The sequence below is a fragment of the Danio rerio genome, chromosome 25 (genome assembly GCF_049306965.1).
Source record: "Danio rerio strain Tuebingen ecotype United States chromosome 25, GRCz12tu, whole genome shotgun sequence".
Lineage (NCBI taxonomy): Eukaryota > Metazoa > Chordata > Actinopteri > Cypriniformes > Danionidae > Danio > Danio rerio.
This window is the reverse complement of record NC_133200.1, coordinates 15,321,989-15,348,254: the sequence shown is the minus strand read 5'-3', so window position 1 is coordinate 15,348,254 and position 26,266 is coordinate 15,321,989. Positions and strand designations below refer to the sequence as shown.

Sequence of the window (26,266 nt, the reverse complement as noted above, 5' to 3'; positions counted from 1 at the left end):
TTTGCTCTTTTTAATTACTTTGATTATTTAAAAGTGCAATTCATCATCATCTTTAAAAAAAACTAGCGATTGGCCAGTGTGGCAAAATCTGAATTTATTTATAATCTGAGCATCCAGTTACATATATTTGGCATACTTACAAGAATAACAATTATATGGTAAGAGACATTTACAACTGAAGCATATAGCCAGTGTTTCTGCGTGTGTTTGTTGTTTGGGTATCAGTGTTTTATTTGACATCAATGTGAATGTTTGTTTACAATCTGAGCCACAGCGTCGATCGTGGAATGTAATAATGTCTCAAAACTGAATACCTATTTATCAGCTATATCGGTGTTGGCCAGGAGCACCTTCTCTCCAGGTTTGAAGGCTGGCATGCCGAGATATGGACAGCTGCCACATCGGAAGGCATCACCCAGATAACACTAAAGAGCAAACAAGTCAGCTGTCAATTCATAAAGTCCTAATCTCTCAGAATAAACTGATTTGCTGACAGAAATACCTACATTCCCACAGGCTGATTTGGGCTGGCTGGCTTTCTGCGCAGCTTTACTCTCCTGTTCTAGTTCTTCAGCAAGACCACAAGTGCTACAAAACAAACAAACAAGAATGTTGGTACTGCTTACATTATACTAGAATTTTGAATTTGAATATAATAGTTTTTAAAATATTCAAAACTCAATACCATTTTTGAAAACACAAGTAAATACTACAATAGCTTGAATTAGAGCTCTAAATATCTTCATTTACCACTGTTAAAATCAGAATCATGGCTCAATGGTGAAGCTCCCGTGAAGAGCTTTGAAATGTGTTTTTGTTAGATTGACATTTTGAACTGAAACATGAAGAATATTATAATCGATCCATTTAGGCAGAAGCACTACAGAAAAACTGCAAATCTTCTCTATTTAAATTTAGCCATCAGTTTAGAACACATTTACTTATAGATATAAGTTACATGTAGATATAACTTACCTATAGATACAGATCTTTAAAACTAGCATACTGATATCAACTTCTGAAAAAAACTTTATTTTAATCTATTGGTCCAATCAAGAAGCCTGTTGTTCAGATTTTCATTTGCGCAGCTTAAAAATAAATAAAAGCAGTAAAATAATAATAATGTATTGTTTCCGTCTTTCTGAACCTTGTAATTTTATAATAAATGTCAAAATCCATTCATTCCTATTTTAATATTAGAATAGAAACTACTAGTCTCTTCAACAGTGTTGGGGAAAGTTACTCTTGAAACTAATGCATTACAGTATTGAGTTACTCCTTGAAAAAGTAAGTGATTGCTTTACTTAGTTACTTTTTATGCTAAATTATGCGTTAGGTAACATTACTTTTGGCTTGATCTCTTTCAGAACTTGTTTTTTTTTTGCTTTCTTTTTTAATAGAGGAGCTCTGCAATTAACAACAGACTTTATAGCCTAAGCCTACACCTTCATTTACCTTTAAAAAAAACCTGTATTTTAGGATAATGTTAGAACTTCCTGACGCCAGAGCTACATATGCCGTATATACAGATTATTGAAAGTCGATGCCTTATATTCTCTCATTGGCTCGTGATTCATTGTGACTACTTTCATTTTAATTCAGCAGTTTATTATTAAAAGTTTACTAATTAAACTAAAAAGTAATTCACATTACATTTGCAAAAAAGTAACTCAAATATTATTACTTTTTATTTAAAATTAATGCGATACTTTACTCGTTATTTAGAAAAGTAATGCTATTTCATAACTCGTGTTACTTATAATGCAATACCCCCATCACTGGTCTTCAATAATGGTAACTTTTATACAACTAAGTACATACAGTGCTTGACATATGAGTTCACCCCTCAAATATTTTTCATTTAAATGTATATTTTCTATAAGAAACTTTACAATATTATATTTGTGCATATACATTAGTTTAGTCAGTACTGAAGCCAAATCTGGAGCTAATCTAACAAAACAACTTGTGGAAAAGATCCAGAAATAACACACCCAAATGTATATGCTAGGGGAAAATATTAGTATTATTTTTAAAGAGCAAAATCCAAAAGTAACATAACATTTATACATTTTGTAGTTTCAAATTTTTCCAATATTTTGCATAAATTTAAATGTATTACCATTGTTTCTAAAGAAAGATGTTCAGTGACATTATTTTAATAAATACATCTGTTTAATGAATCTCTTGTTCAAATGCATCTTAATATTACTTATATTCACTGAGAAGATTATAAAAGAATATTAATTTTCAAAATGGAGGGTTCCCATATACGTTAAGCACTGTACATCATATGTATTTTTATTTAATGCCATGTCAGCAACGACTATTTTCATGCCAAATACATTGCATTAATAATAAATATACAATTAAAAACCTCAAACAAATGAAAACATAAATTAGATTCTTTTTTTAAAAGTTAATGTACAATAAAAATTCGAACATTTTTCCTGGCGACACTTAAATATCTCCTAGAGTGAGTTCATTTCATAAAAAAAACCCCTTAAAAAGCGGGACACCAAGTACATGCAACAACAAATAAAGGCAATAATTATCAAGATGTATGGAAATATGCACACTTTAGCCAACACTGCTTGTTTACAGATAGAAACATTGTTTAGGAAAAAGCTGCTGACCAGTTTTTGCAGGCTTTTTTCTTCTTCTTGGAGTCGTCTCCACAGGAGGCTTTGAGGGAGGACGGGTCAGGCTTTTTCAGGTCATCTGCATCCAAAAGAGCATCTGAATCTACCAAATCCTGCAAAGTGAAGAGCAGAATGATGGTGTGGGTTACAGATAAAAGACACAAGACTGACAATGTCACTGGTTTAGAACGCACCACGTCATCGTCATCCATGTCATTAGCTGATAGAGTCCACTTCTGTGCAGTGCCGGGATCAAGAGCTGGTTTTACTAGAGAAAAAAAGTGTTTATTGAGTTTGGTGATGTGACATGTAAAACAAATGAAAATGTGTGCTACAAAATGAGACAAAATGTTTTTAAAAATGTAATTGTGAATTTATTTCACAGTTCTGACTTTTTTTACTGTCTAAAAATTACTTTGCACCTTGATTTGTTTTTTAAATTCTACTTTTCATTTAAAATTATTTTGAATTTTCACTACAGGATTTGAAAAACCTTGTAACTGCAAATGACAATTTAGCATTTTTCCCCTCTGAATGATAAATGTATGTAACTTATGTTAGTGTGTATAACTTTTATTACTGTCTTTTCTGTTTCTGCCAAAAAAAAGCTAAACTGCTAGCGTACCTCATACAGTTTTTCCTTTTCCCATGAGAAATACAACTTTTCTTTCCAGCTCAAATATGATCTTATGTTAAATTTCACAAGTCGATGCTTTAAAATCACAGACCTGTCGTAGTCTTTTTCTTGCCAAAGGAAAGTTTTAGCTGTGTTGAGGATCCGACCTCAAAATCAGGTTTAGATGCCGTCATGCGCACTCTTGACAGTGTGTTTCCACTGAATCCTGTTCGTTCTGTGAGAGCGGCTGCTGCTTTTGGACTCAGCGGCTCTGTTTTCACCTGTCAGCAGTAAACAATCCTATTTCAGCACTTCAGACTCTACAGTGTTCATATGAGGCATCTACATTTTTTAGTCTATTTGAAATTCCCAGTATTATTATTATTATCAGATGTAGTATTATTAGAACCAACGGCAGAAATATTTTATTGGTAGCACATTCGCCTTACGGGTCACTGGTTTGGGCCTCAGCTGGGTCAGTTGGCATTTCTGTGTGAAGTGTGCATGTTTTCCCTGTGTTTGTGTGGGTTTCCTCAGGCTGCTCTGTTTTCCCCCATAGTCCAAAGACATGAGGTACAGGTGAACTGAGTAGGCTAAATTGTCTGTAGTGTATGTGTGTGAATGAGTGTATGAATGAGTGTGTATGGATGTTTCCTAGTGATGGGTTGGAGCTGGAAGGGCATTCGCTGCGTAAAACATATGCTGGATATGCTGGTTCATTCCGCTGTGGCGACCCCAGACTAATAAAGGGTGTGTGCGTGTATATATATATATATATAAAATAAATAAAATGAATTAAAAAAATGAATGATTTTCAGTTTTAATTATCTATTTTATTATAAATATTGTGGTTTTGAAAAGTTTGAAATTATAATAATATAACCATAGGCAAATTTATTATTATAACACTAATATAAAATTGTATAGTTGATTTAAGTTATTTATTTAAAGTTATTGTTTCATAAAAAGATTTTCAGTATGGCAATTTAACTTTAAATTTATTATTTTAAACTTTAAAATTATTATAAATATTACTATTATTAGGTCGAAGCAGTGGCGCAGTAGGTAGTGCTGTCGCCTCACAGCAAGAAGGTCGCTGGTTTGAGTCTCGGCTCAGTTGGCGTTTCTGTGTGGAGTTTGCATGTTCTCCCTGTGTTTGCGTGGGTTTCCTCTAGGTGCTCTGGTTTCCCCCACAGTCCAAAGACATGCGGTACAGGTAAATTGGGTAGGCTAAATTGTACGTAGTGTATGAGTGTGTGTGTGTGTGTGTGTGTGTGTGTGTGTGTGTGTGTGTGTGTGTGTGTGTGTGTGTGTGTGTGTGTGTGTGTGTGAGAATGTGTGTGTGGATGTTTCACAGAGATGGGTTGCTGCTGGAAGCATCCGCTGCGTAAAAACTTGCTGGATAAGTTGGCAGTTCATTCCGCTGTGGCGACCCCAGATTAATAAAGGGACTACCCGACAAAAAAATGAATGAATGAATGAATGAATTAATTAATTAATTACTATTATTAACCTTTTTAATAAAAAAAATAATCCTAACATTATTATTATTAGTGAAACAACATTTGTAATTCCAAAAAAGCAGGGTAAACAGGTTTCAAATCATTTAAATTATTATTTTATTGTGCTGCTATTATAATAATAATAATAAAGCAAACATGTTGAAATTTTTAAGTCTTCCACATTTGAATTAAAAAATGTTTTTTAGCAAATAAATTACTATTATATCTGTCATTATATTATTAATAAAGTATTATTAAATGAATGACTACTCTTACACCAATATTCACAATAAAAAAGTCAGCAAGTAATTATTCTGTAACACGTGTTCCATGCATCTACTATGGTAATAACAATTAATTATGGATGATCCCATGCAAAAATATTAAATACATGTAAGGAATTAATATTACACAGTAGTTAAATAAATAGTTACACAGTGACAAAGACACTTTAAAATGTACATTTTGTCACTAGCTAACAGATGTCCTTAAAATTAACAGACTGAAACTAACATTTACATTTTTTTTATTTCACAGGACCTTTAAGATTCTTGTTTTGATTTGTTTTGAAAGAGGATGAAATGACCTGATGCTAACCTCTGTGACCGACACTAATCCAGCCAGTTTAATAGCAGACATCAGTTTCTCAGCGGTTCTCACACCAGTGTCCTCAGAACCTGAGGAAAAAAAAAAAAAAGTTAACCAAAGTAAGTGCTGATCATCACTGAATGACCCAAGTAGAGGACTATGTCCTGCGTGTGGTCGGACACCTGTGACTGGCTCCTCTAGCACCAGTGTTCCCCCAGGCTTCATGACTCTGGCCATCTCAACCAACATCTCTGAACTGTGGATTAATGAGGAGTCGGTCAGCAGGCCTGATAGAACACAGTCATAGCTGGAGGCATTGTGTGAAGCTGAAAAACACAGATATGACGGATGTGAGTAAGGTATTACTGCATTAATACTTCTAATTTTAAATAACTTGAAAGACTTGAAAAGAAACAGGACTTGCATTTTCTGAATTTATTTAAAGATTTAATTAAAGACCAAACTATTTTTCTTTCTTAAAAGCCATGCACAGATGATTGTTCACCACAATACTAGCAATGTGAGCAAATAAAATCAATATTATGGTTAGTTTTGATTTCAGGTGTACTGTGAGTCAAATGTAAACATACACAGCAGTAGTCGCTCTGAGTTCTCCAAAGACACCAGACTCTGGTCTCCAACAACAGCAGCGATGCTTTCAGCAAACTGCTTCAGTGCAGAAGAAGATGAAGGCTGAGTCCATATGAGCAGCACCCGCTTTCCTTTCTGAAGCCCCAGATCAGCCATTACCTGCTGACAGACACACAATAACATGAGCAGATCCATCCATCCATCAAAACATTGAGGTAAAGTTGGTTTTACATTCTCACAAACTGACATTCTCCTTAATAAGATTTCAGAAAAGCATTTTTTGCAAATTATAAACAGTGAAATCATATTAACAGCAGCCAATGACTATCAAAGTACAACATTGTTCACAATAAATATCGCTAACATTGTTTCAAAAAGTCATACTTGTATGTGATTACAGGCCGAATATTCAAAGTACCATGATAAACAATATAGTGAGCATGTCACAAGTTGTCACTGAATGCTTTCAAAATTTTACAACTACTTCAGAATTATTTTTAAAGTTTGCCTTTCTCGCCTCAACATCAACATTTGTCTCTTTTTTTTAACATCATATCTCCCTATAATCTAATATACAGTAACTTTATAGTGCTTATTTAACAGACCAGCTCATAACCAGGAGCCATGCTTTGGGCAATTTTAAAACAGCTTAACAATAGCTTAATGTACCTAAACATCAACCAGAGAAACCCAAATTTCTGTCAAATTGTACTTGCAATTAACCCTGACTACTGTACAAAGAACAAGCCTCAATTCCACAGATAAAGTGAAAAACAGCACATTAAGCGTTTTCTCCCCCATTAAAGTCTATTATGAAGAAAAAGCTTAACGTGGCTTAATGTACCCTAACAACAAGCAGGGAAAAATCTAATTTCTATGAAATTTTACTCATGATTAGGCCCACACAAAATCTGCAAACGCAGAAATATGCAGATTTTTATCCCATCATTGAGTCTATTAATTTACTTGTGTAAATGTGTGTAAATTTAAATTTAGCAATATTATTGACTAATATGAAAATGTTAATTTGATTTATTAACAATTTGGTTTGTAAAGTTATATTTTCTGTCTTTTAGTAGATATTGAGAGACTTGCTTTGTTTAACAAATAAGTGGATCAAACTGGATAAATACTAAATAACAGTTAAAAAGGTTTTTTTAAATTTTTTTTATTTAATGTATTAAGTTTTTAGTAACGATACACCCAAAATCATTCCACATTAATCTGCAGATTATTTACAAAATTCTGCACAGAAATAGCAAAAAAATCTGCAAATTCTGTGTGGCCCTACTCATGAAAAACACTTTCTGGTGTCAAAAGAATAAGCTCTAGTTTTAGTGAGTAAAACTTTTCATGTTATGCGTTTTAAGTCCATTATAAGGAAACAGCTTAACTTGGCTAAACGTACCTTAACACTGACCAAGGAAGCCCTGTCTTCTTTCCTTGTGATTAACACTAACTATTGTCAAAAAACAGACCCTAATTCCATAGATAAAGTGAAAAATATCACGTTAAACGTTTTCTCCCCATTGAAGTCCACAATAAGGAAAGGCTTAACATAACTTACAATAACCGAGGGAAACCAAATGTTGAAAAGGCTGATTATAAAATCAAAGTTAGTGTTAATTAAAAGTCAACTTTGAAAGAAATTGAATTTTCCCCGCTTTTTGTTAAGGTGCCACGTTAAGCTTTGTCCTTTACCTATGGAACTGGGACTAGTTCTTTTTACAGTAATTGGGATTAATTACAAGTACAATTTGACAGAAATTTGAGTTTCTCTGGTTTATGTTTAGGTACATTAAGCCACTTTAAGCTTTTTTCCACGTTAAGCGTTTTAGAATGTCCCCACACTTTAATCATTTGTGTATCTAGGAGGACGTGAGGCACTTAAAACTGCTGCATCACAATGACAATGCAGTTACAGCACAGCGTAAACATTACACGGTTACACCATCGTGTCAGAAAAACAACATTTCTAGTGTAACGACGGAGCTTTCACACGCCACTAAACACCAGAATACTAATATATAAGACAGAATGTAGACGACCAAAAAAAGTTATTCGAACAAAAGAAAACAATTGTCTAACCTTTTTGATATTAACGTTACCTTGCTTTGAATGTTTTTCCAAACCCGGTCAGGAGACTCAGGACGGACTGTGTCGCAGGTGTAATGTCGCAGGCGGTTGTACATGCGAGCGTCGCAGTGAAATGATGACATAACAGAAAAAAGAGTAGAATGGCCAATGACGCAGTGTGTAACATAATACAGATTACATTTATTTACTGTTCGTTAATAATATAATAAGTATGTGTTATAATTTACATTTTGATTATTGTCGAGTTTTCCGCTGAAGAAACGGCGCTATTATGTGATAAATCTTCCATTACTCCGCGTTAATCTTAATGGGCCATCTCATCAGTGGTTGCATAACAAACGTTTTACGTAATTAAATCTAAACCGACTGATTGAGCATATTTATAATTAATACATTCTGCTAGAGATCGACAGAAGGCTTGTTTTTTGGGCCACCAAGCGCACCCTAGAGGACGAATATTGCTAGTTATTGCTAGCTAATGTTATTTCACAACATTTGCTAATGCTAGTCGCTGTTTTGGATATGGCGGCTCTGATTAGAGGACTGAGAGCTGGAAGGGCCTTGCGGGGTCTCAGCAGCGGTAAGCCGGGGAAAGAGAGAGGTCGTCAGACGTTAGCATTTCAGTCTGCCATCTGTGTTTTCAGGGTTACAATACTTAAAAGTGACAAGTGCGGTTGAATGTTGTAAATAGTTCTGCTTGCTTCCAAGTATAGCAAATGTAAGTCAGCTAGGCGACTAGAGAAGGTGACCATGAAGGGCAGGATTGCATGCAAATCAAAAGTGCATGTGACAATTCATAAAGTTGTGCGATTCAGATTTACGGCAAATGCATAATGATGGACATCAATTTTAAACTAGCTGCATGTGTAGAGTTGTAGTGCACAAGTTTATGAAAGTAAATCAGTTGCGAAACTCGAGAGCTTGCAAATGTAAATGTGAGCACTTGTGATAATAATATTTGTATGTGTAGGTTGAAATGTACACTTACAGCTCTGATGTGAACAGCTGAAATCCTCGATTTGCACACACACACAACAATCCACACACTTGTGTTTTAAATTCGAAGTTGCAGATTAATAGTTGTGTATTTGTAAAATGTCATTCACAAATACAAAGTGACAGACACACGTGTGCACGGCAAATTTGACTGCATCTTCGCTCTACAACCACAGGTCGGCACTCACAACCTCTCAGATTCGTCAGTACAACTACAAATCTCCCGCGCTCTGACTTTTGCTACACATCTCCCGCGATCTCTGTAGCAGAACTCATCTGTGCACTCGCAGATGCAGAGGCGTGAGCAGCGCTGGGCTGGGGAGGGGCGGGGCTGGTGTAAAGCTGTTTGATTGGCTGATGCCTGACCAATGAACAATGCCAGCAGCCAACAGGACTGAGGTGCAAAATAATCATTTCCCACGATTATTTCATTATTTAGGGTTTATTTAAACTCTTTTCTGAAGAGATTCTTGTTAAAAATAATAAATTCTGTGGAAATGTACATACCAGTAAAAGAGCAGCAAAGCCAGTTTATTGGCTAGAGCCAGCCAATGAGATGGGGCGTTTCTGTTTGTCAGGACACAGGGCAGCTCACGTTGTTGGAGGCCTCGAGCAATCAGAGGGTAAGTTATGATTTTTAATAATTATCTATATGTTCAATACTGTTAGCTAAGCTAAGGACTGTGCTGGGTGCTTCTCTTGTTTGTTTTTTTATATAAGAAACAGTTATGAGTTATCTAGGAGCTGCTTTCAATCATGTTATATGGTTCTAAAGATACGATTCAACCCACATGAAATAAGAAGTTGTAATAGTATTTATAGTAAATAATAGTACGTTTTTTAACAATACTAACTATAGTAAACTGTATTATACAGTATATATTGCAGTATCTACAACTTTGTTAATGAATGCAACAGCACACTGTAGTATTAACTAGCATGAACTTTAATAAATTGAAGTATACTTGTATGTATGTGAGTATATATATATATATATATATATATATATATATATATATATATATATATATAGCTTAAATTTGAAAAAATTGAAATATAGCTATCTGTTTAAAACTAAACATTCTAATGCCATTTATTATGCAAATATCAAGTTGAAACAAATCTGTTAAGAACACATATTTATATGTAAAACCTAATACATTTTAAAGCAGTTTCATTTCTTTCTAATTTTTACATCTACATGCATTACATCTGATTTAGGTCCACAACTTGCATCCTTCAACATGATATGTGTGTTCAAAGGAAGAGCAACTAGGTGAGGGAGACAGTGTCCATCGCTCGGCTGAGGGTCCACTTTGAGCATCTCATCTGCAGGGTTAAGCAACATAAGCTGAACAGTCATCATCTCTCTCTATTACAGCGAGCATCAACCAGCTTTACACAATGGCTTGCTTTCTGACCATTAGTTAAGGCTTGAGCAAAGTATTAAAGAGGAGATAACATTTGATGGGTAATGATGAAGTTGGATTTACCACCTCCATCTCATTATGAACAAGGAAAAACCCTGAAATATTTCAATACAAGTAACTAGACATTTGCACTGCACTTATTTGGACTGTAAATTTTATTTGACAAATTACATTCCCTTACAGAACAGGTGTCAAACTCAGTTCCTGGAGGGCTGCAGCTTTGCAAAGTTTAGTTCTAACCCTAATTAAACACACCTGATCAAACTAATTGAGTCCTTCAGGTTTGTTTGAAACTTTCACTTAAGTGTGTTGAAGCAGGGTTGCAACTAAAAACGTGCAGGGTTACGGCCCTTCAGGAACTGAGTTTGACACCCCTGCCTTACAGTAAAGTGTAAAAATACTACATTAAACAATTATCAAAATAAAAGTTGTGTTTGTGGGTGAGTGTGTGTTTTGTTCAAATCTGTAGTCATCTTGGCAAGAAAAAAGAGAAAATAAAGTTGGCTTCCTCTTGAATGATCTGAATCATTTTGAAGTGTTTGTAGATGAGCTGGATCATCATGTCATCTTTAGCATAAATGACATCCTATTCAAGCTATGCAGCTTCTCTGAGTTCCTCATCGACTTGAAACATGCTGATCTCTCCTGTCACTCCATCCTTACAGGAAACTGAGAAATAACCTATAGTTAGTAACGTTCATAATTAAAAAAAGTGATATAAAGGACACACTGTACACAAACATGTAAATAGATAGATGGATAGATAGATATGATGCAGGTTATAATAACAAAAACCGGTATGATCTGTAAGAAACTGAAACGCCTAGTGTTATTTTTAATTGCTATTAATGTGTGTGTGTGTGTGTTTGTGTAAATATACTTCAATTTATTAAAGTTCATTCTAGTTAATACTACAGTGTGCTGTTGCATTCATTTACAAAGTTGTAGATACTGCAATATATACTGTATAATACAGTTTACTATAGTTAGTATGGTTAAAAAACGTACTATTATTTACTATAAATACTATTACAACTTCTTATTTCATGTGGGTTGAATCGTATCTTTAGAACCATATAACATGATTGAAAGCAGCTCCTAGATAACTCATAACTGTTTCTTATATAAAAAAACAAACAAGAGAAGCACCCAGCACAGTCCTTAGCTTAGCTAACAGTATTGAACATATAGATAATTATTAAAAATCATAACTTACCCTCTGATTGCTCGAGGCCTCCAACAACGTGAGCTGCCCTGTGTCCTGACAAACAGAAACGCCCCATCTCATTGGCTGGCTCTAGCCAATAAACTGGCTTTGCTGCTCTTTTACTGGTATGTACATTTCCACAGAATTTATTATTTTTAACAAGAATCTCTTCAGAAAAGAGTTTAAATAAACCCTAAATAATGAAATAATCGTGGGAAATGATTATTTTGCACCTCAGTCCTGTTGGCTGCTGGCATTGTTCATTGGTCAGGCATCAGCCAATCAAACAGCTTTACACCAGCCCCGCCCCTCCCCTGCCCAGCGCTGCTCACGCCTCTGCATCTGCGAGTGCACAGATGAGTTCTGCTACAGAGATCGCGGGAGATGTGTAGCAAAAGTCAGAGCGCGGGAGATTTGTAGTTGTACTGACGAATCTGAGAGGTTGTGAGTGCCGACCTGTGGTTGTAGAGCGAAGATGCAGTCAAATTTGCCGTGCACACGTGTGTCTGTCACTTTGTATTTGTGAATGACATTTTACAAATACACAACTATTAATCTGCAACTTCGAATTTAAAACACAAGTGTGTGGATTGTTGTGTGTGTGTGCAAATCGAGGATTTCAGCTGTTCACATCAGAGCTGTAAGTGTACATTTCAACCTACACATACAAATATTATTATCACAAGTGCTCACATTTACATTTGCAAGCTCTCGAGTTTCGCAACTGATTTACTTTCATACAAGTTCCTCATGTCTGCGTTCTTTGCGAAGTCGTAAATGAATGCATGAAGTTCTAATGAACTCCTGTGTATTTGTTTCACTTTCACTATTATAAATGTATTTTCCATAGGGTCCCACCGGCCAACTTTAATGCATGCATTGCAACACTCAATGGGCTGTTTTGTTGCATGCTAATAATGTTAAGTGCACATTTAAATGGGTTTTGTGACTCAAAAAGTGCTTTTTGTTTTTGTGCAGGGTTTTATATATATATATATATATATATATATATATATATATATATATATATATATATATATATATATATATAATTTATTTTGAGATGTATTTATGAAGAAAATTTGAAGATATTTATAATATAATAATAATATAACGTGCATTTCAAAAAGTTCAGTTCTTCAATCTTTGATATAATGGTAGTGTTTTATTTTCCTTCGGCTTAGTTCCTTTATTCATTAAGGGTCGCCACAACGCAATGAACAACCAACTTATCCAGCATATGTTTTACAAAGCGGATGCCCTTCCAGTTGCAACCCAGTACTGGGTAACACCCATATACTCTCATATGCACAAACTATGGCCAATTTATTTAATCTAATTTACCTATAGCCCATGTCTTTAGACTGGGGGGAAACCGGAGTACCCGGAGGAAACCCACACGAACATGGGGAGAACATGCAAACTCCACACAGATGCCAACTGGCTTAGCCGGGACCCAAACCAGCAACTCAGCCTTCCTGCTGTGAGGCAACAGAGCTAACCACTGAGCCACCATGTTGCCTTTGTGTGTGCTTATTATGTTCATCGCTCTATTACAGTTGCAGTTCAAGGCACAGTCAGTCCTCAGTGCAGCAATGTGAGACGTGGATTCCATCGAGCCGTCCTGTTAAGACTGTCCGACAACTCTAAAAGTGACACATCTGTACCACCTCCATCCTACCATGAGGTTCACACAACTGGAGATAGCTCATCATCTTCAGCACAAGGAGAAACTTCAGAAGATGCCCAGCCAAACACTAGGTTTGAGCCCCAGAAATTATGAAATAATAAATAAAATTGAAAGGGGAAATATTATAACTTGCTGTTATTTTACTTTACCTTGAGACATCTAAGATGTAGGTCATATTTTTTTCTTCAGTAAAACTTTAAAGAAGACTGTGGTACGAATGGCACTATTTAGTGTTTCCTAAGGATTTGAATTAAGGTTAATACTACTTATAATGCTTAAAGTGCATCTTCAGGAGCTATTAGTATTTATTAGATTTTGCTTGTATATATATTTTTGACTCTCAAAGTGCCACACCTGTTTCTGTATGCCATAGCAGCATTTTTTAAATCACCAAGAACCACAATTTCAGCTCAAATTCTTTAATGTTTAATGTAAAAATGGCACCTACTGTACATCTTAAATTCCCTAATGGTAAGTGAAATTAGCAGCAAATCTTTAAGGGTTTGTTTGTTTAAATCATCAACTCTGATGTTTGTTTTCATTGACTCTGATTTGGCGTCTCAGTTTTCAAGATCAAAGCGGTGAACACGGTGAAGATTATGAGACAGAAGAGCAGCTTCAAGCTCGCATCCTGACCACAGCTCTGGAGTTCGTTCCACAGCATGGCTGGACAGTGGAGGCCATCGCCGCTGGTGCCGAGGTTTGTTTCTTTTAGCATTTTGATTGTTCATTTTTATGGATTTTACCATTTTGGGGGTACAAATGTAAACTTTCAGACGTGATAAGTTTAAACGACAAGTATGTACTAATAACAGAAAAGTTATTCCTTTGTGTATTGAGAAAGTTTCATGCACAGACTACAAAATGCATTTTTTGTGAAAATGGTGACATACTAAGTAAACCAACACTGGTGGGTAGGGCATATGCAAAAGTATGCTAAATGACTTTAAATTTGCCAGTAACCTGGGTTAAGCGCTTCCAGTGAACTGTATGCCATTGCAAAATTGGCCCGTTTAAGGTCTGTTTTCTTTAAAAATCAGTGATCTCAACTGACTGAGTGATATCTAATATAAAGTGGGTCTCCGATTGTACAAGAAACACTGCTGCATTAAATAAAACTTTTCCTCGCCATGTCTTTAAAATATGGACATTTATTTTACCCCAGTATATTCAGTGGAGCTTCTGCGCTGGCCTGCCAATGCTGATGGGTGCGTGCGAGTAAACGGCTTTTTGTCTCGTTTTACGCTTGAGCAACTAAATGAATGCCAAAGTCTATTGAACTGATAGTATTGTAATTACATTACAACATCAATGCTATAAAAGGAACCGTATAAAATGAAAAAAGGTCACATTAACCGTTCATCGGATGTTTATCAGTATGAAAAGAAACAGACACCTCATATTTGTACACTTATTTGTATATGTGACATCGCCACCTGACCTGGCATGATTAATACAGCAGTTGTAGTAGTATTTATGGATTTGTGTGTGTGTGGATATTGTTTTTTAACAAGGTTGTCGACTGTGCACAAAATTTTTAAGACAAAGTATGTATTTAGTACATCAGTGTCATTTAAAGGCATCATGAAATCCAAATTTCATTAAATTTGTAAAATTTGTAGTACATATTTTGTATTTGACAACTCAGCTGTTTGCCAAACTGTTGGAGCATTTAAAAAATACTGAGCATTCAGCACTACATGTACAACGCAAGCTTAATTCTAAAAAGCATGACGCTCTTCAGACCTCCTAGCCTTTCACAATTTTTTTAAAAGATTTTTTTTTTGCGATTAAAAAATGACAGATTTTGTGATGGTAATTCCCAGAATTTTGCTGACAATTTTGAGATTAAAAATATATATAAATAAAATGGCAGATTTTTTTGTATTTATTTATTTATTTTTAGATTAATTAAAATTTACGTTTTGACGACAATTTAATTTTATATTAAATCGAGAAATCGCGATAAAAAAAAAATGTATACATTATAATGGCACCAACGCTTTGGTTCCCTCTGTATAAAGCAGGTCGAACACCAGAAGCACCACTCGGCAACGCGCAGCACCACGCAGCGCCATGGATTTTAGAATTCTAAACAGGTTTCTATACACACTCCGGTGCCCCCCAGCCACGATTCAGGATGCAGTTCATATTTCAGCCACGCCACAGAGCGCCATCTGATTAGTATCATGTTAAATCTCATGCGAATGTGCGCGTTTGGTGTGTGATAGTTTAAACTGTCATGTGCGCGCCTTGTCACGGTGCTTCTGGTGTGCGACCTGCTTGACTGTCTGTTAAAGCGTGAAGTCATGTTGGATTTTACTTGTTGATTGTCAAGACATATTCCCTCATCAATTCGATAAACTCGATCTCAACTTGTATGAAGGACGTAAAAACCTGCCATGTAAAAAAACCGTGCCGATCTTAGTTCGAACCGTGCTGATGTTTTGGTTTAAACACGAGCAGAGGTGAGGGCCTGCAGCAGTGAAAATGAAAGTACCCGTCCCCATGACGTCATTTAGCGGACCTAGTTGAAAACCAGACAGATCAGGCAGCATAATACAGAGAGTGGAGCAAAGCGCATCAAATGATCGGTATTTTAAAGGGGGAAAAGCAAAATAGATTAAATATGTTATTATATATTAGACACACATCTGGTGCTTTTATTTGCTCCTGCTATACGTCCACAACTTTAAACACATTGGGTTAAATTAGGCTTTACAGTTTCCATGTTCAGTCCTTTACTTCTACTGTACCTTTTTAAGAAAAAGACAGCAGCTTTACAACCTGTCATTCAATCAGAACACAAAGTCAAAGCCGAGCTGACAGCCAATCTTTCCTAGGCTCAGCAAAACATGCAAAAAATACATCTGTATTCCTGCAACTGCAATATTTACACAAATATTTTTATTCAAATCTTCTGCAACGCTATTTAACGTGTAAATTTGTTTTACATTTATTTACACCTTGTTGACCAATTTATGTATGGCATGGCCATTAAAAATACAATGTTCCTTAACCAGATGGTTTCCAACTTACTTATAAAGAGAATGTTATTTCAGTCATGTTTTTGTAATGTTTTAAGGTGACTAGTTGCACAATAAAAACAATTCGAAATCGTGAATCGTTCAAACTTTATAAAAAACCTAGATTTTTTTTTTCCATATCGCCCAGCCCTAATATATATATATACACAAATCAAAAAAATAAAGCTTCTTTATTTTAGTCTCTTGTCAAAACGGTAGGGATTAAGCCAAAGGAAGGTTGTATATCTCTTATTTTTGTCCACAATCTGACATCATGTACCTCACTCAGGATGTGCGCTAGGATTCCCCAAGCGTAATACACCTAAAACACGGATTGCTGTAAAACTCGTCAATGCCAGGCAAGCGGTTTCTCTCGTTAACTGCAGGAATGTATCGATTTGTCGCATATCATAATACCATCCAAACATGTAAAGCACATATAACACCTTTCAATTCAGTCACGTCCAGCAGGCGTCATCCTTAAACTAATCTCCATCATTGTAAGCTGCTTGCTTTTCTGTTCATTTCATTGATCCGTTTGTTAGATGTTTGCTCACACTTTTTTGCAGTCTGAAGTGTATCAAATGCCCAATTTACGCCAAAGAATGTCTAATCTTTGCAATTACTTTACATGTAAATCACTTGCGCTTCATCCGAATCTGCTTACTGCACAGACTGCAAAACAATTCCCCCCTCCTCCATGTATTGTAATGATTGTGAGAGCATAGGTTAGGCATAATTTTTTCGAGAGACACTCAAATACATAATATGTGCTGCTGACTCAGTGAGTCACGTAAAACAATGAATTGAAAACCAAAATAAATCTAATTTGATTGTATTTTGGTTTAAAATTGGATGTTTTATGAGATTATTTATATTTTTTGCAAATATTTTACATTTAAGAATTTTGCAGGATCGCAAAAAAATTTCGACTTTTTGTTGATTTTGCATTGAATTCAGCGATTACGGAATCATAAGGGGTCTGGCTCTTATTGAAAACATCTGAAAAAATACACTTGTCTTGTAAACAAAATGCTTTGATGGACACATTCCCTAAATGATTTGTTAGTGCCAATTTCTAATATTATTATCATTATTTTTACATTTTTGTTTCATATGCCCTCATTATTTCTAATAAAAAATAACATATCTTCTCGTATGATGTATATTATTTTGAAAGTGAGACAACATCAATCACATGAGATCCACCAATAGCAAATCTCAACAATCCAACAAAGCCCTGTTTATATTTCTTCTTCTTTAAGAAGTAATTTCATGCAGTCGTATGTCACAATAGGAAAGATTATCACACTTTCTGTTTCATGCTGATTTCAAAGCAAAACAAAACTTCAAGTATTCAAAGTAAATATTATTAATCATACTAGTTTGCTCTGTTCAGACACTTGGCCTGTCAGCAGCTTCCACTGGGATGTTTAACAATGGAGCTGGAGATCTGGTCCTACATTTTGTTGCACAGTGTAATACTCAGCTTGCTGAGACCCTCGCAGAGCAACATAACCAAGTCCAGCTTGGGCACGCAGAGTGAGTTTACAATTATTCGGTTTTTATAAATGCTACACTTTACTGTTAAAATTTCTGTTATTGTTCATATATATTGTTTATAATAATCTTATATATGATTTTTACCACCTTTAAAGAAAATTTGTTGGGTTTTAAGAATGCATTCCATATATGTTTTTATCTGGGTTTTATATGGATGTGAGTGAGACATGGATTCCGTTGTGTGACGTTCAGATAGGAATTATATATATATATATATATATATATATATATATATATATATATATATATATATATATATATATATATATATATATATATATATATATATATATATATATATATATATATATAATTTAATGTATATCTTCATATGTTACTGTATAAAAAATTCTGTGAAGATTTTAACTCTTTCACATGTGACTTTTTTATTGTTACTGTTATGTAGAATGCTTTATATTTAAAGTTCTCATGATAATGCCTCAAGTTCATCATGTGTAACACCACAGCCCCAATGAGTTATTACAAAAATTATGCTTCATTTCTTTTTCCCCCTTTCTGCAAATTTTGACAAACTTCCTAATTATATTGTGAAATATTTGATATTCTGATCCTCAAATAGGTGTAAGAACATGTATTTTGTCTTTTAAATGGCTTAATAATAATCATATTTTTGATATAATATGGATAATGGACGCAGGACAGATCAGAACTGCTGAATTTACAACATGTTAAATCTAGAAAAAAAAATTCTAAAATAAAAGAAAGTATGTGGCTTTTTATAGGGAGAGGAATAGAGTACAATTTCTAGTCACATAAAAGTGTGTATCAACCATGAATAAAGCACATCGTTCAATTATATTTAAATAATAAATATTAAAAAAGTTAAAAAAAAAACTTTTTTGCCGTTTCCATAGACATCAGAGGTTTTACAAACCTTAAATGTTATGTTTCACTAGAACATGTGTATTTGAATGGATAAAACCTAACATAAATGTTATTTGTTTGAAAACATTGATAAATTGCTATTTATGAAAAGCACATCACTTCTGCTCTAAACGTTCTAATCACACTGGTGTGATCGTACAGGTTAAAGAGTTATTTGTGGTAACAAAATTGATGGGGATTTATAATAAAATTTTGTCAAATAAGATTTATTTGGTCATTGAATGGGCTTACAATAATCACAAGTTATTACTAGTGTTATAAATGTATACTAAATTATATATACTGTAAAAGTCATAATTTGTATTTATTTTTTAATTGTATTGTATTGTATTATAATGTATTGATCTATCGTTGTTGTTTTTGTTGTTGTTTTTTTATTATGTGTTAGACCAAAGAAAACAGCTGAGTTTCTGAAGGACGCTGTGGAGATGCGACTGCGCATGTTGACTCCTTACATTGACACGTGGCCTCAGGTATCATCTCATCCAGATGTTTGTCTCAAAAAACCTCACATTTAATCTAGAATAAGCTAAATGTGTCTCCTCTGTTTGCAGGCCATGAGTATCCTCCTACTTCCACACAACATCCCTGACAGCCTGAAGCACCTCACCACCTTAGTGGATGATATCTGGTATTACGCCGGGGATCGCTCCACAGATGTGAGTGTTTCTATACTCCCTCTTATTATCTTATTTAGCCTCAGTTTGTACAGTCATGCACCGATCTAGGTTTTTCATGGCCTATTTTATTTTTAATATATTTCATTTTAAAGGTATTTTTACAGTAAAATTAGCAGATTCTATTACCAATTTTTTTTTATTTGTTTATATGTGTATTTATATATTTAAATTGTTAAAGACTTTTTAAGACCTTTTTAAGACCATTAAGTATTAAATTTAAGACCTATATCGCAATATCAAAAACACGCATGCACATAAAGAGAAAATGCAAAATTAGCGGTAAAGTAAATGTATTCAAATGGAACAGTACCAAGACAGTTTAGATGCACCATTAAACTATAGAAAAAACAAACAAACATCTTAAGGCTGATATATACTTTCGCCTAGCGCCACATTGCGCACCTCATGAAACAAATGAGGCTTTTATACTTGACGCATTCACCATTGAGAGATTCTTTTAAATGACAGGGGGTGGTCAAAAGAAACAGACAGTAAAATCAGATTAATAAAAAGAGAAGTAGAAAGTTTCCGGAACTAAGTCATATCATTAATATCGTTCAAGATATTTTGGGGCCCCCTTTTTTTGTCCCTCAGATTTTCCTAACTTTTACAAAAATTTTCCTCCTTTCCCACAGCTGTTGCAATTTCTAGCAAAGAAATTTTGATCATCTGGTTCTCCCTATGATCACGCATAGACCGATCATAACACAAGACACAAAAATTGTGAGTCCGCATCATCTGACGGAGCGAAAGCAGATAATTCGCATGTGAGCAGCCAGTGTTTTGAGAGCTCACGAGCAGTTTGTCGCTCTGTCGTATTACATAAAAGCACTCTCGACTTGTAATACTTTGCTTACGACATTTGTCAGTGAAATAAGGCCATACTCTGCCAGTCGAAATCATGTTGCGCAACCAAAGTGAACCTCCGCAAACAGCGATGGCGTCACACTCTTCAGTTCAGCTGATTGCCTATTGCATGTTGGCCTCATTTGTAGTTGTAATACCGCAAATTACAATTGGACTAGTAAAATAAAGAACTACAATACCACGAAAACCAAGCAACAGCAACAAAAAAAGAATTTAAATGAGTATCAGATGTAGCGTTACATGGACATTGGATAAATAAGACCTGTGCAAAAATATCTAAGACTTAAACAGCAAATTTAAGACTTTTTAAGGTCTTAAATTTCTATTTATTTATTTATTTTATATATTTTTTAATTAGACTTTTTAAAGGGTCACGAAACACCAAAACACATTTTTGAGCTGTTGACAGTTGTATATGTGTCCCACACTGCTAAAAACACTATTAAGACACCTATATTTCACTAAAAAGTGTAAATTGGTTGTTTTTGCGTTATTTCAAGCAAATTCGTTCTTCCGGTTTGAAACAAATTTTTGAAGCTGCGTCACGGTCATGACATAATAGCGTTGTAATCCAGCGTGCAGACTGGACGTCTGTGCCAGAGTGCGTCTTATTGCGTCTTACGGTGTGTTGCATTAATGCATGAGTAAGGCTTGGTTCAAACCAATCAGCGCGCTCTATTGTGCAACTTCATTAATATTCATTACTGTCACAGTGTGTAGACGACAAAGACGCCACGTTGTGTTGGCAAAATAAGCGTGAAGTGTTGCTTTTATAGTTTGCTGCAGTTAAGTTTTGTTTTCATTTTCTCTCTGTGAGAGCTCAGACTCACGTGTGGATTAACAGTGTACGCGACGCATAACAACAATAACTTACGTATCTAAGGAGGATTATTGTTTACCTGAGTGCTGTTCTCATCTGCAAACGCTAAGATCCGGATTCGCTTGTAGTCTTCTCTTAATAAAGACGCGGTTCTAGTTGCTGGTGATTGTCCTGTCTCTACAGATTTGGTAAGTGAGCGACCAGTGCTCTTTGTTTATTCAGTTTGTTCGTATCGAACAAACTATTGCACCGAGTTTAAACATGTTAGCACTACAACCAAACTTTAACCTCGTGTAGGATTTCTACCACATTTTGTGACCGGAATAACACACGCGGCTTTCTGACGCTACCTGCCGTGTGCATCTAAGTTTCCGGGAAATGCTGAGTTTTTTTTTCTCTCATTCGTCGTGCGGTATCAAACATTGCACGAAAAATACACGCTTAGAGCAGTTCCTCGAATCAAATATTTCGTTTGTCGCGAGGGACATGAATGAATTCTCTGAATGAAAGACAGTTAAAGTCCACCATTTAATAATTTGGCAAATAATTCGACTACAGATGCCCATGTAAACACAGTCGCGTGCCCAAATAGACACTCCCACACCGTGCCTCTTTTATTCCTCCGACACTCCCCCCTAAACAGAGCTGGACACGCCCACTTTTCTGGATTTTTCCAAAGTAGAGGTGTGAAAACACCCTGCTGAAACGAGGGGGTTTCATGGCCCTTTAAGACTTCTTGAGACCCTGCGGAAACCATGTTAAAGTTGAGCAGGAAGTTGCTTAGATTTTACAGTATGTTGATGTGCTTCAAACAGAAATAGAATATTGAGTGGGCGGGGCTTTCTTTTTACGCATCATTTTTACATAGCAAACAAACGGTAAAAAGAGCGTCGTTAAAAATACCATGGCTAAAGTCATCAAACTGACCTTAACAGAGAAGGGTCACCACCCAAATGTGAAAGCAAATGCTCAGAGTGCATTTGAGTGGATCAACTTGCTCTGGTTAATTGTTAGCGCTAGCAAAATAAACATGGTCAATTTTGATTTCAAACATACTTTTTTTTTTTCAACAAATTATATTAGATAGTATCATTTAAAAATAAAAGATAAAACATAAAGACTTTTGCAAGTTTGACTTTGCCTTTATGCATTAAATTATGCTACATAACACATACCTGTAAGTGGAGATTATAGAACTAATGTTGTTTTGTGCTGTAAACAGCAGATATCTGGTATTTTATATGCATACCTTGATCATCAAAAAAGAAAATACTATCTGACAATGGGCAAATCCGATTAAGCAAAGCTGCATTGGTCATTTATATCTTGTCAGGGAAGTGTGGTTATATGATCTGCAATGAATCTCCTTAAAGCCAGCATTATCTACTGCGCCACCACGTCGACAAAAACATTACTCATTACTCGTTATTATATGTGGTATTTCATGTGCAGCATTTACTACACTGAGCTGTAGTTGTCAGCTTTGAGTTAATAAGAAAAATGCATCATCCACAGGTCATATACTTTGCTCATGCAGCTGTTTTTGTTGTTTTAGGTGAACTGGTACACGAGGCGTGCAGCGCTTACAGGCATCTATAACACCACAGAGCTGGTGATGGTGCAGGATTCATCTCCTGACTTTGAGGAAACGTGGGCCTTCCTTGATAATCGCATTAAGGATGTAGTTAACATTGCTAACACGGCTAAACAGGTTATTGTGGCATTTCTTTGTGGATTTTTTGTTTGTGATTTTTGTGATGAAAATGAAATAATTGTGTAATGATCTGTAGGTGCAAGCAACAGGAGAAGCTGTGGTTCAAGGACTCATGGGAGCTGCAATTACGGTAACCAAGCTCAAATTAAATCACAAAAAAATACGTTTTCCAAAGTCAGATAGATTTCTAATAGGCCTAATAGCTAGTCACATATTATGAATGGTTTGGATTTCAGTGATGACATGATAAAAGTGGTTCTTTTTCTTTTTATTTATACTATTTAGTGTAACGTTTTAGTAATTTTCATGTGTTTTTGTAATTTTTATCATTTTTTTAAACATCTAATTAAATTTAATAAAAAAGATTCAAACAAATAATGTAAAATTACATTGAATTAAATAAGACTTTAGAAATAAAATAAGTAATTATAGATAAAATTCTAATTAACAATAAATAAAAATCTATAATTAATATTTTAAAATAGAAGTAGAAAAATAGAAATGAATTACTAAAGTTTTTTGCATTATAAATAGAGTAAAATAGAAATAAAATGAAAAAGTAATAACAATAATTATTAATAATTATACAAATGTATAAAATACTAATAACTATACCTAATTATTTAAAATAAACCCCCAAAATATTTAGACACACATTCGTATAAAATAAATTGGATTAAAATAATCAAATAATTAATATACAATAATACAAAAATAACATTATTAAAGTAAATGAGAAAATATACTAGTATAATGAGCAGAATAAATGTAATATAACAAGGGTTATGGGTCCATGGCATCTAACCACTCAATCTAACAATGGCGTCTAACCACTCAAATTACTGTAATTTTTTTAGAAATTAATTCTAAATTAATTTCTGTATTTTTTTAATTACTGTAGTTTTTCTTAGAAATGGTAATTTACTATGTGGATTTAAAATGTGTACTTTATACTTTCACTTGAGTACACTTTCAGTGAAGTATTGTACTTTTACCCCACTACTTTCCTTCATCCAGCAGTCACTACTTAATTTTTTCCTGTCTATGGGGATTAGAAAAGTCAGTCATGTGATTTCTGTTCAATCGAATCGAACATAGAAATAAAATTGCTTCATACTGAATTACCATAAGACATGCAGCAAACTGTTTGGAAGCATTGAGTGTCCATGAAGATACTTTACACGCAATGGCCCAGAGACTATTTAGACTGAATGTCACTGATGAGAAGATGACGAATGTTTTTTTATAATAATAATAATAATAATAGTTTTTATTTATATAGTGCCTTTCCAGAGCTCAAGGACACTTTACAAGAAATGCGACAAAAAGATAAACAAACATACATGAAGTCAAATATAACAAACTGGAATTACACAAACAAGATCTAAGAGACATATGAGCAGAGTGGAGGTGGATCAGATAAAGTAGTCAGTTTGGCAGATCAGAAGCGAAGCATTCAGAAAATAAGAGTCTTAAGTAAGGATTTGAATTCAGAGATACTTTATGATGACTAAAATGGTCTTAAACAATTCAATTCATCTTTATTTTCATAGCGCTTTTACAATGTAGATTGTGTCAAAGCAGCTTAACATAGAATATTAAAGTAAATTGAAACTTCAGTTTTCAGAGTTTAAGTTCAGTTTAGTTCAGTGTGGGTTAATTTTCACTGCTCAGAGTTCAAACACTGAAGAGCAAAACCATCGATGCACAGCTCCACAAGTCCCGGACCATGCAAGCTAGTGGCAAGAAACAAACTTCACCAATTTGCGAAAGTTAACAATCACTAAATACACCACAGAATGTTACGTTTATACACTCACACACACACACACACACACACACACACATACACACACACATATATTACATGTAAACGCATCAACCTTTCCCAGCGTAATACTCACTGGTCATGAGTACTTTTAAAAGTGCTACTTTTTACTCTTTTGATTAATATTTACAACAGATACTTTTACTTTACTTGCACTACATTTTAGGGCAAGTTATGGTACTTTTACTTTGTATGATTTTTCAGTACTTTTCCCACCACTGCATCTAACTGACCTTTAAATCCTGTTTAAACATTTGATTTATTTTGCAACTTAAATTAAATTAGCATTTGTCTCTCATCTTTTCCAGCTGAAGAACCTAACCGGGATGAACCAGAGACGATGAGTTTTCGTCTTTCACTATCTGACCTTTCGGCCATGCAGCACAAATGTCCGATACTTCCCTAGCCTGCTCTAAACCAACTACACAACATGAAACGATCACAGTGAAAGTGTGTATGTCACGATACTCCCCCAGCACTTTTTAAATGGGTCAGCTGTGCCATACCAAATTCCTCTGTCTGAATCTTGACCCGAGTCCAACCAGGAGCCAGTTTTCCTTCTGCCATTGCAGTCTCCTTCTTGTTTTCTGCATTTGTAAAAAGAAACAAAAAAAGAAATGTAAATTGTATTTGAGAGTTCTATGTTCATACAGTTTGTGTCTGACTCTTTGCTGAGTCCTTCAAAAAAGAAATAAAGGCTTACCTATTTGCTGAACGCTGAGTTTGTTTGTTTGTTTGTTAATCTCTCCATGGTAATAATCCAAGTCTGTGATGGAAGAATTAAACACGATATCAAGGAGCTTTTCCCTGATATTGTGTTTAATTCTTCCATCACAGACTTGGATTATCTTCTTTTTATATGCCATTGAAACAATTGCTAAATATTTATCTGCTTTATATATTAATCTGCTTTAAGTGGTGCAATATTTGCAACTAAAACATGCCAGTAAAGTGTTCTTATTAATAATACATCAAGGGTTTTAATGTTTCTTATTACATATAGCAGGGATAACAAAAACTGTTCAGTTTAACATGGTGGGTCAAACTTTACAAACACTTGTTGGTTATATGGCCACAAATGCAAGTCTATTACATGTTTGTTTGTTTTTTACAGCAGACTCCTTGCAACAAAAAGCATATAAATATTTGTGTAAATAAATATCTCAATTCCGTCTTTAATAAGATATTTTAATGCTTAGGTTTAAGACGAAAGCTTAATTTTAATTGTGGTCTAATGAAACTAGGCAATGGAAATGTGTCACATTGCTGTTTGAAGTACACACACAACATGTTTTAAATAAATGGTTTAGCATAATTTTTAAAAAATACTAATATTTTACTAATAGTATTGGTTATTCTTTTGCACATTTGTGTATAAAATATAATGTATTAGGCTTCATGTTTCCTTAAAATGGGCTATATGCACAGCTCGTATTTTTTAGCCAATGGTAAACTTCCGTTGAAAGGTTTCTGTTACAATTTGAACTTTTATAAGCATCAACA

At 34.6% G+C, this 26,266-nt stretch overlaps 2 protein-coding genes and 1 long non-coding RNA gene across 8 annotated transcripts; 1 reads left to right on the top strand and 2 right to left on the bottom strand.

The window, feature by feature from the left end:
- Nucleotides 1–74: 74 nt before the first annotated feature.
- ciapin1 (cytokine induced apoptosis inhibitor 1) lies at nt 75–9,359 on the bottom strand. 5 transcript variants are annotated; one of them, XM_068217364.2, is made up of 9 exons: nt 9,025–9,359; nt 5,939–6,098; nt 5,531–5,674; nt 5,358–5,437; nt 3,371–3,539; nt 2,837–2,910; nt 2,637–2,755; nt 507–588; nt 75–425 (listed from the first exon to the last, which is right to left on the bottom strand). In XM_068217364.2, the coding sequence occupies exons 2-9, from the start codon at nt 6,093–6,095 to the stop codon at nt 315–317; spliced, it is 936 nt and encodes a 311-aa protein (XP_068073465.1). In that variant the 5' UTR covers nt 6,096–6,098; nt 9,025–9,359; the 3' UTR covers nt 75–314. The 5 variants fall into 5 exon arrangements, with proteins under 5 accessions (XP_068073465.1, XP_068073464.1, XP_005174377.2 ...); XM_068217363.2 differs by having other exon boundaries at nt 5,939–6,101; nt 9,025–9,349; XM_005174320.5 differs by lacking the exon at nt 9,025–9,359 and adding an exon at nt 8,048–8,142.
- coq9 (coenzyme Q9 homolog (S. cerevisiae)) lies at nt 8,534–25,478 on the top strand. 2 transcript variants are annotated; one of them, NM_001098746.1, is given in 9 exon segments: nt 8,534–8,616; nt 13,229–13,430; nt 13,924–14,059; nt 17,785–17,927; nt 19,243–19,327; nt 19,409–19,513; nt 22,777–22,932; nt 23,012–23,065; nt 25,072–25,478. In NM_001098746.1, coding segments are annotated over 9 exon segments (996 nt in total). In that variant the 5' UTR covers nt 8,534–8,537; the 3' UTR covers nt 25,108–25,478.
- LOC141380933 (uncharacterized) lies at nt 10,600–11,793 on the bottom strand. The gene is made up of 2 exons (XR_012400325.1): nt 11,679–11,793; nt 10,600–11,131 (listed from the first exon to the last, which is right to left on the bottom strand). It is a non-coding gene; the product is annotated as an uncharacterized lncRNA (long non-coding RNA).
- Nucleotides 25,479–26,266: the final 788 nt, after the last annotated feature.

Bases quoted from the DNA above. Each gene is read 5' to 3' on its own strand.
- ciapin1 (XM_005174320.5), bottom strand. From the start codon at position 8,131: ATGTACAACCGCCTGCGACATTACACCTGCGACACAGTCCGTCCTGAG. The intron at 6,099-8,047 runs GTAACGTTAATA...GTCTGTCAGCAG, and splicing joins GGAAAAACATTCAAAGCAAG to GTAATGGCTGATCTGGGGCT. The intron at 589-2,636 runs GTCAGCAGCTTT...TTTGTTTTGTAG, and splicing joins AAAAAAGCCTGCAAAAACTG to CACTTGTGGTCTTGCTGAAG.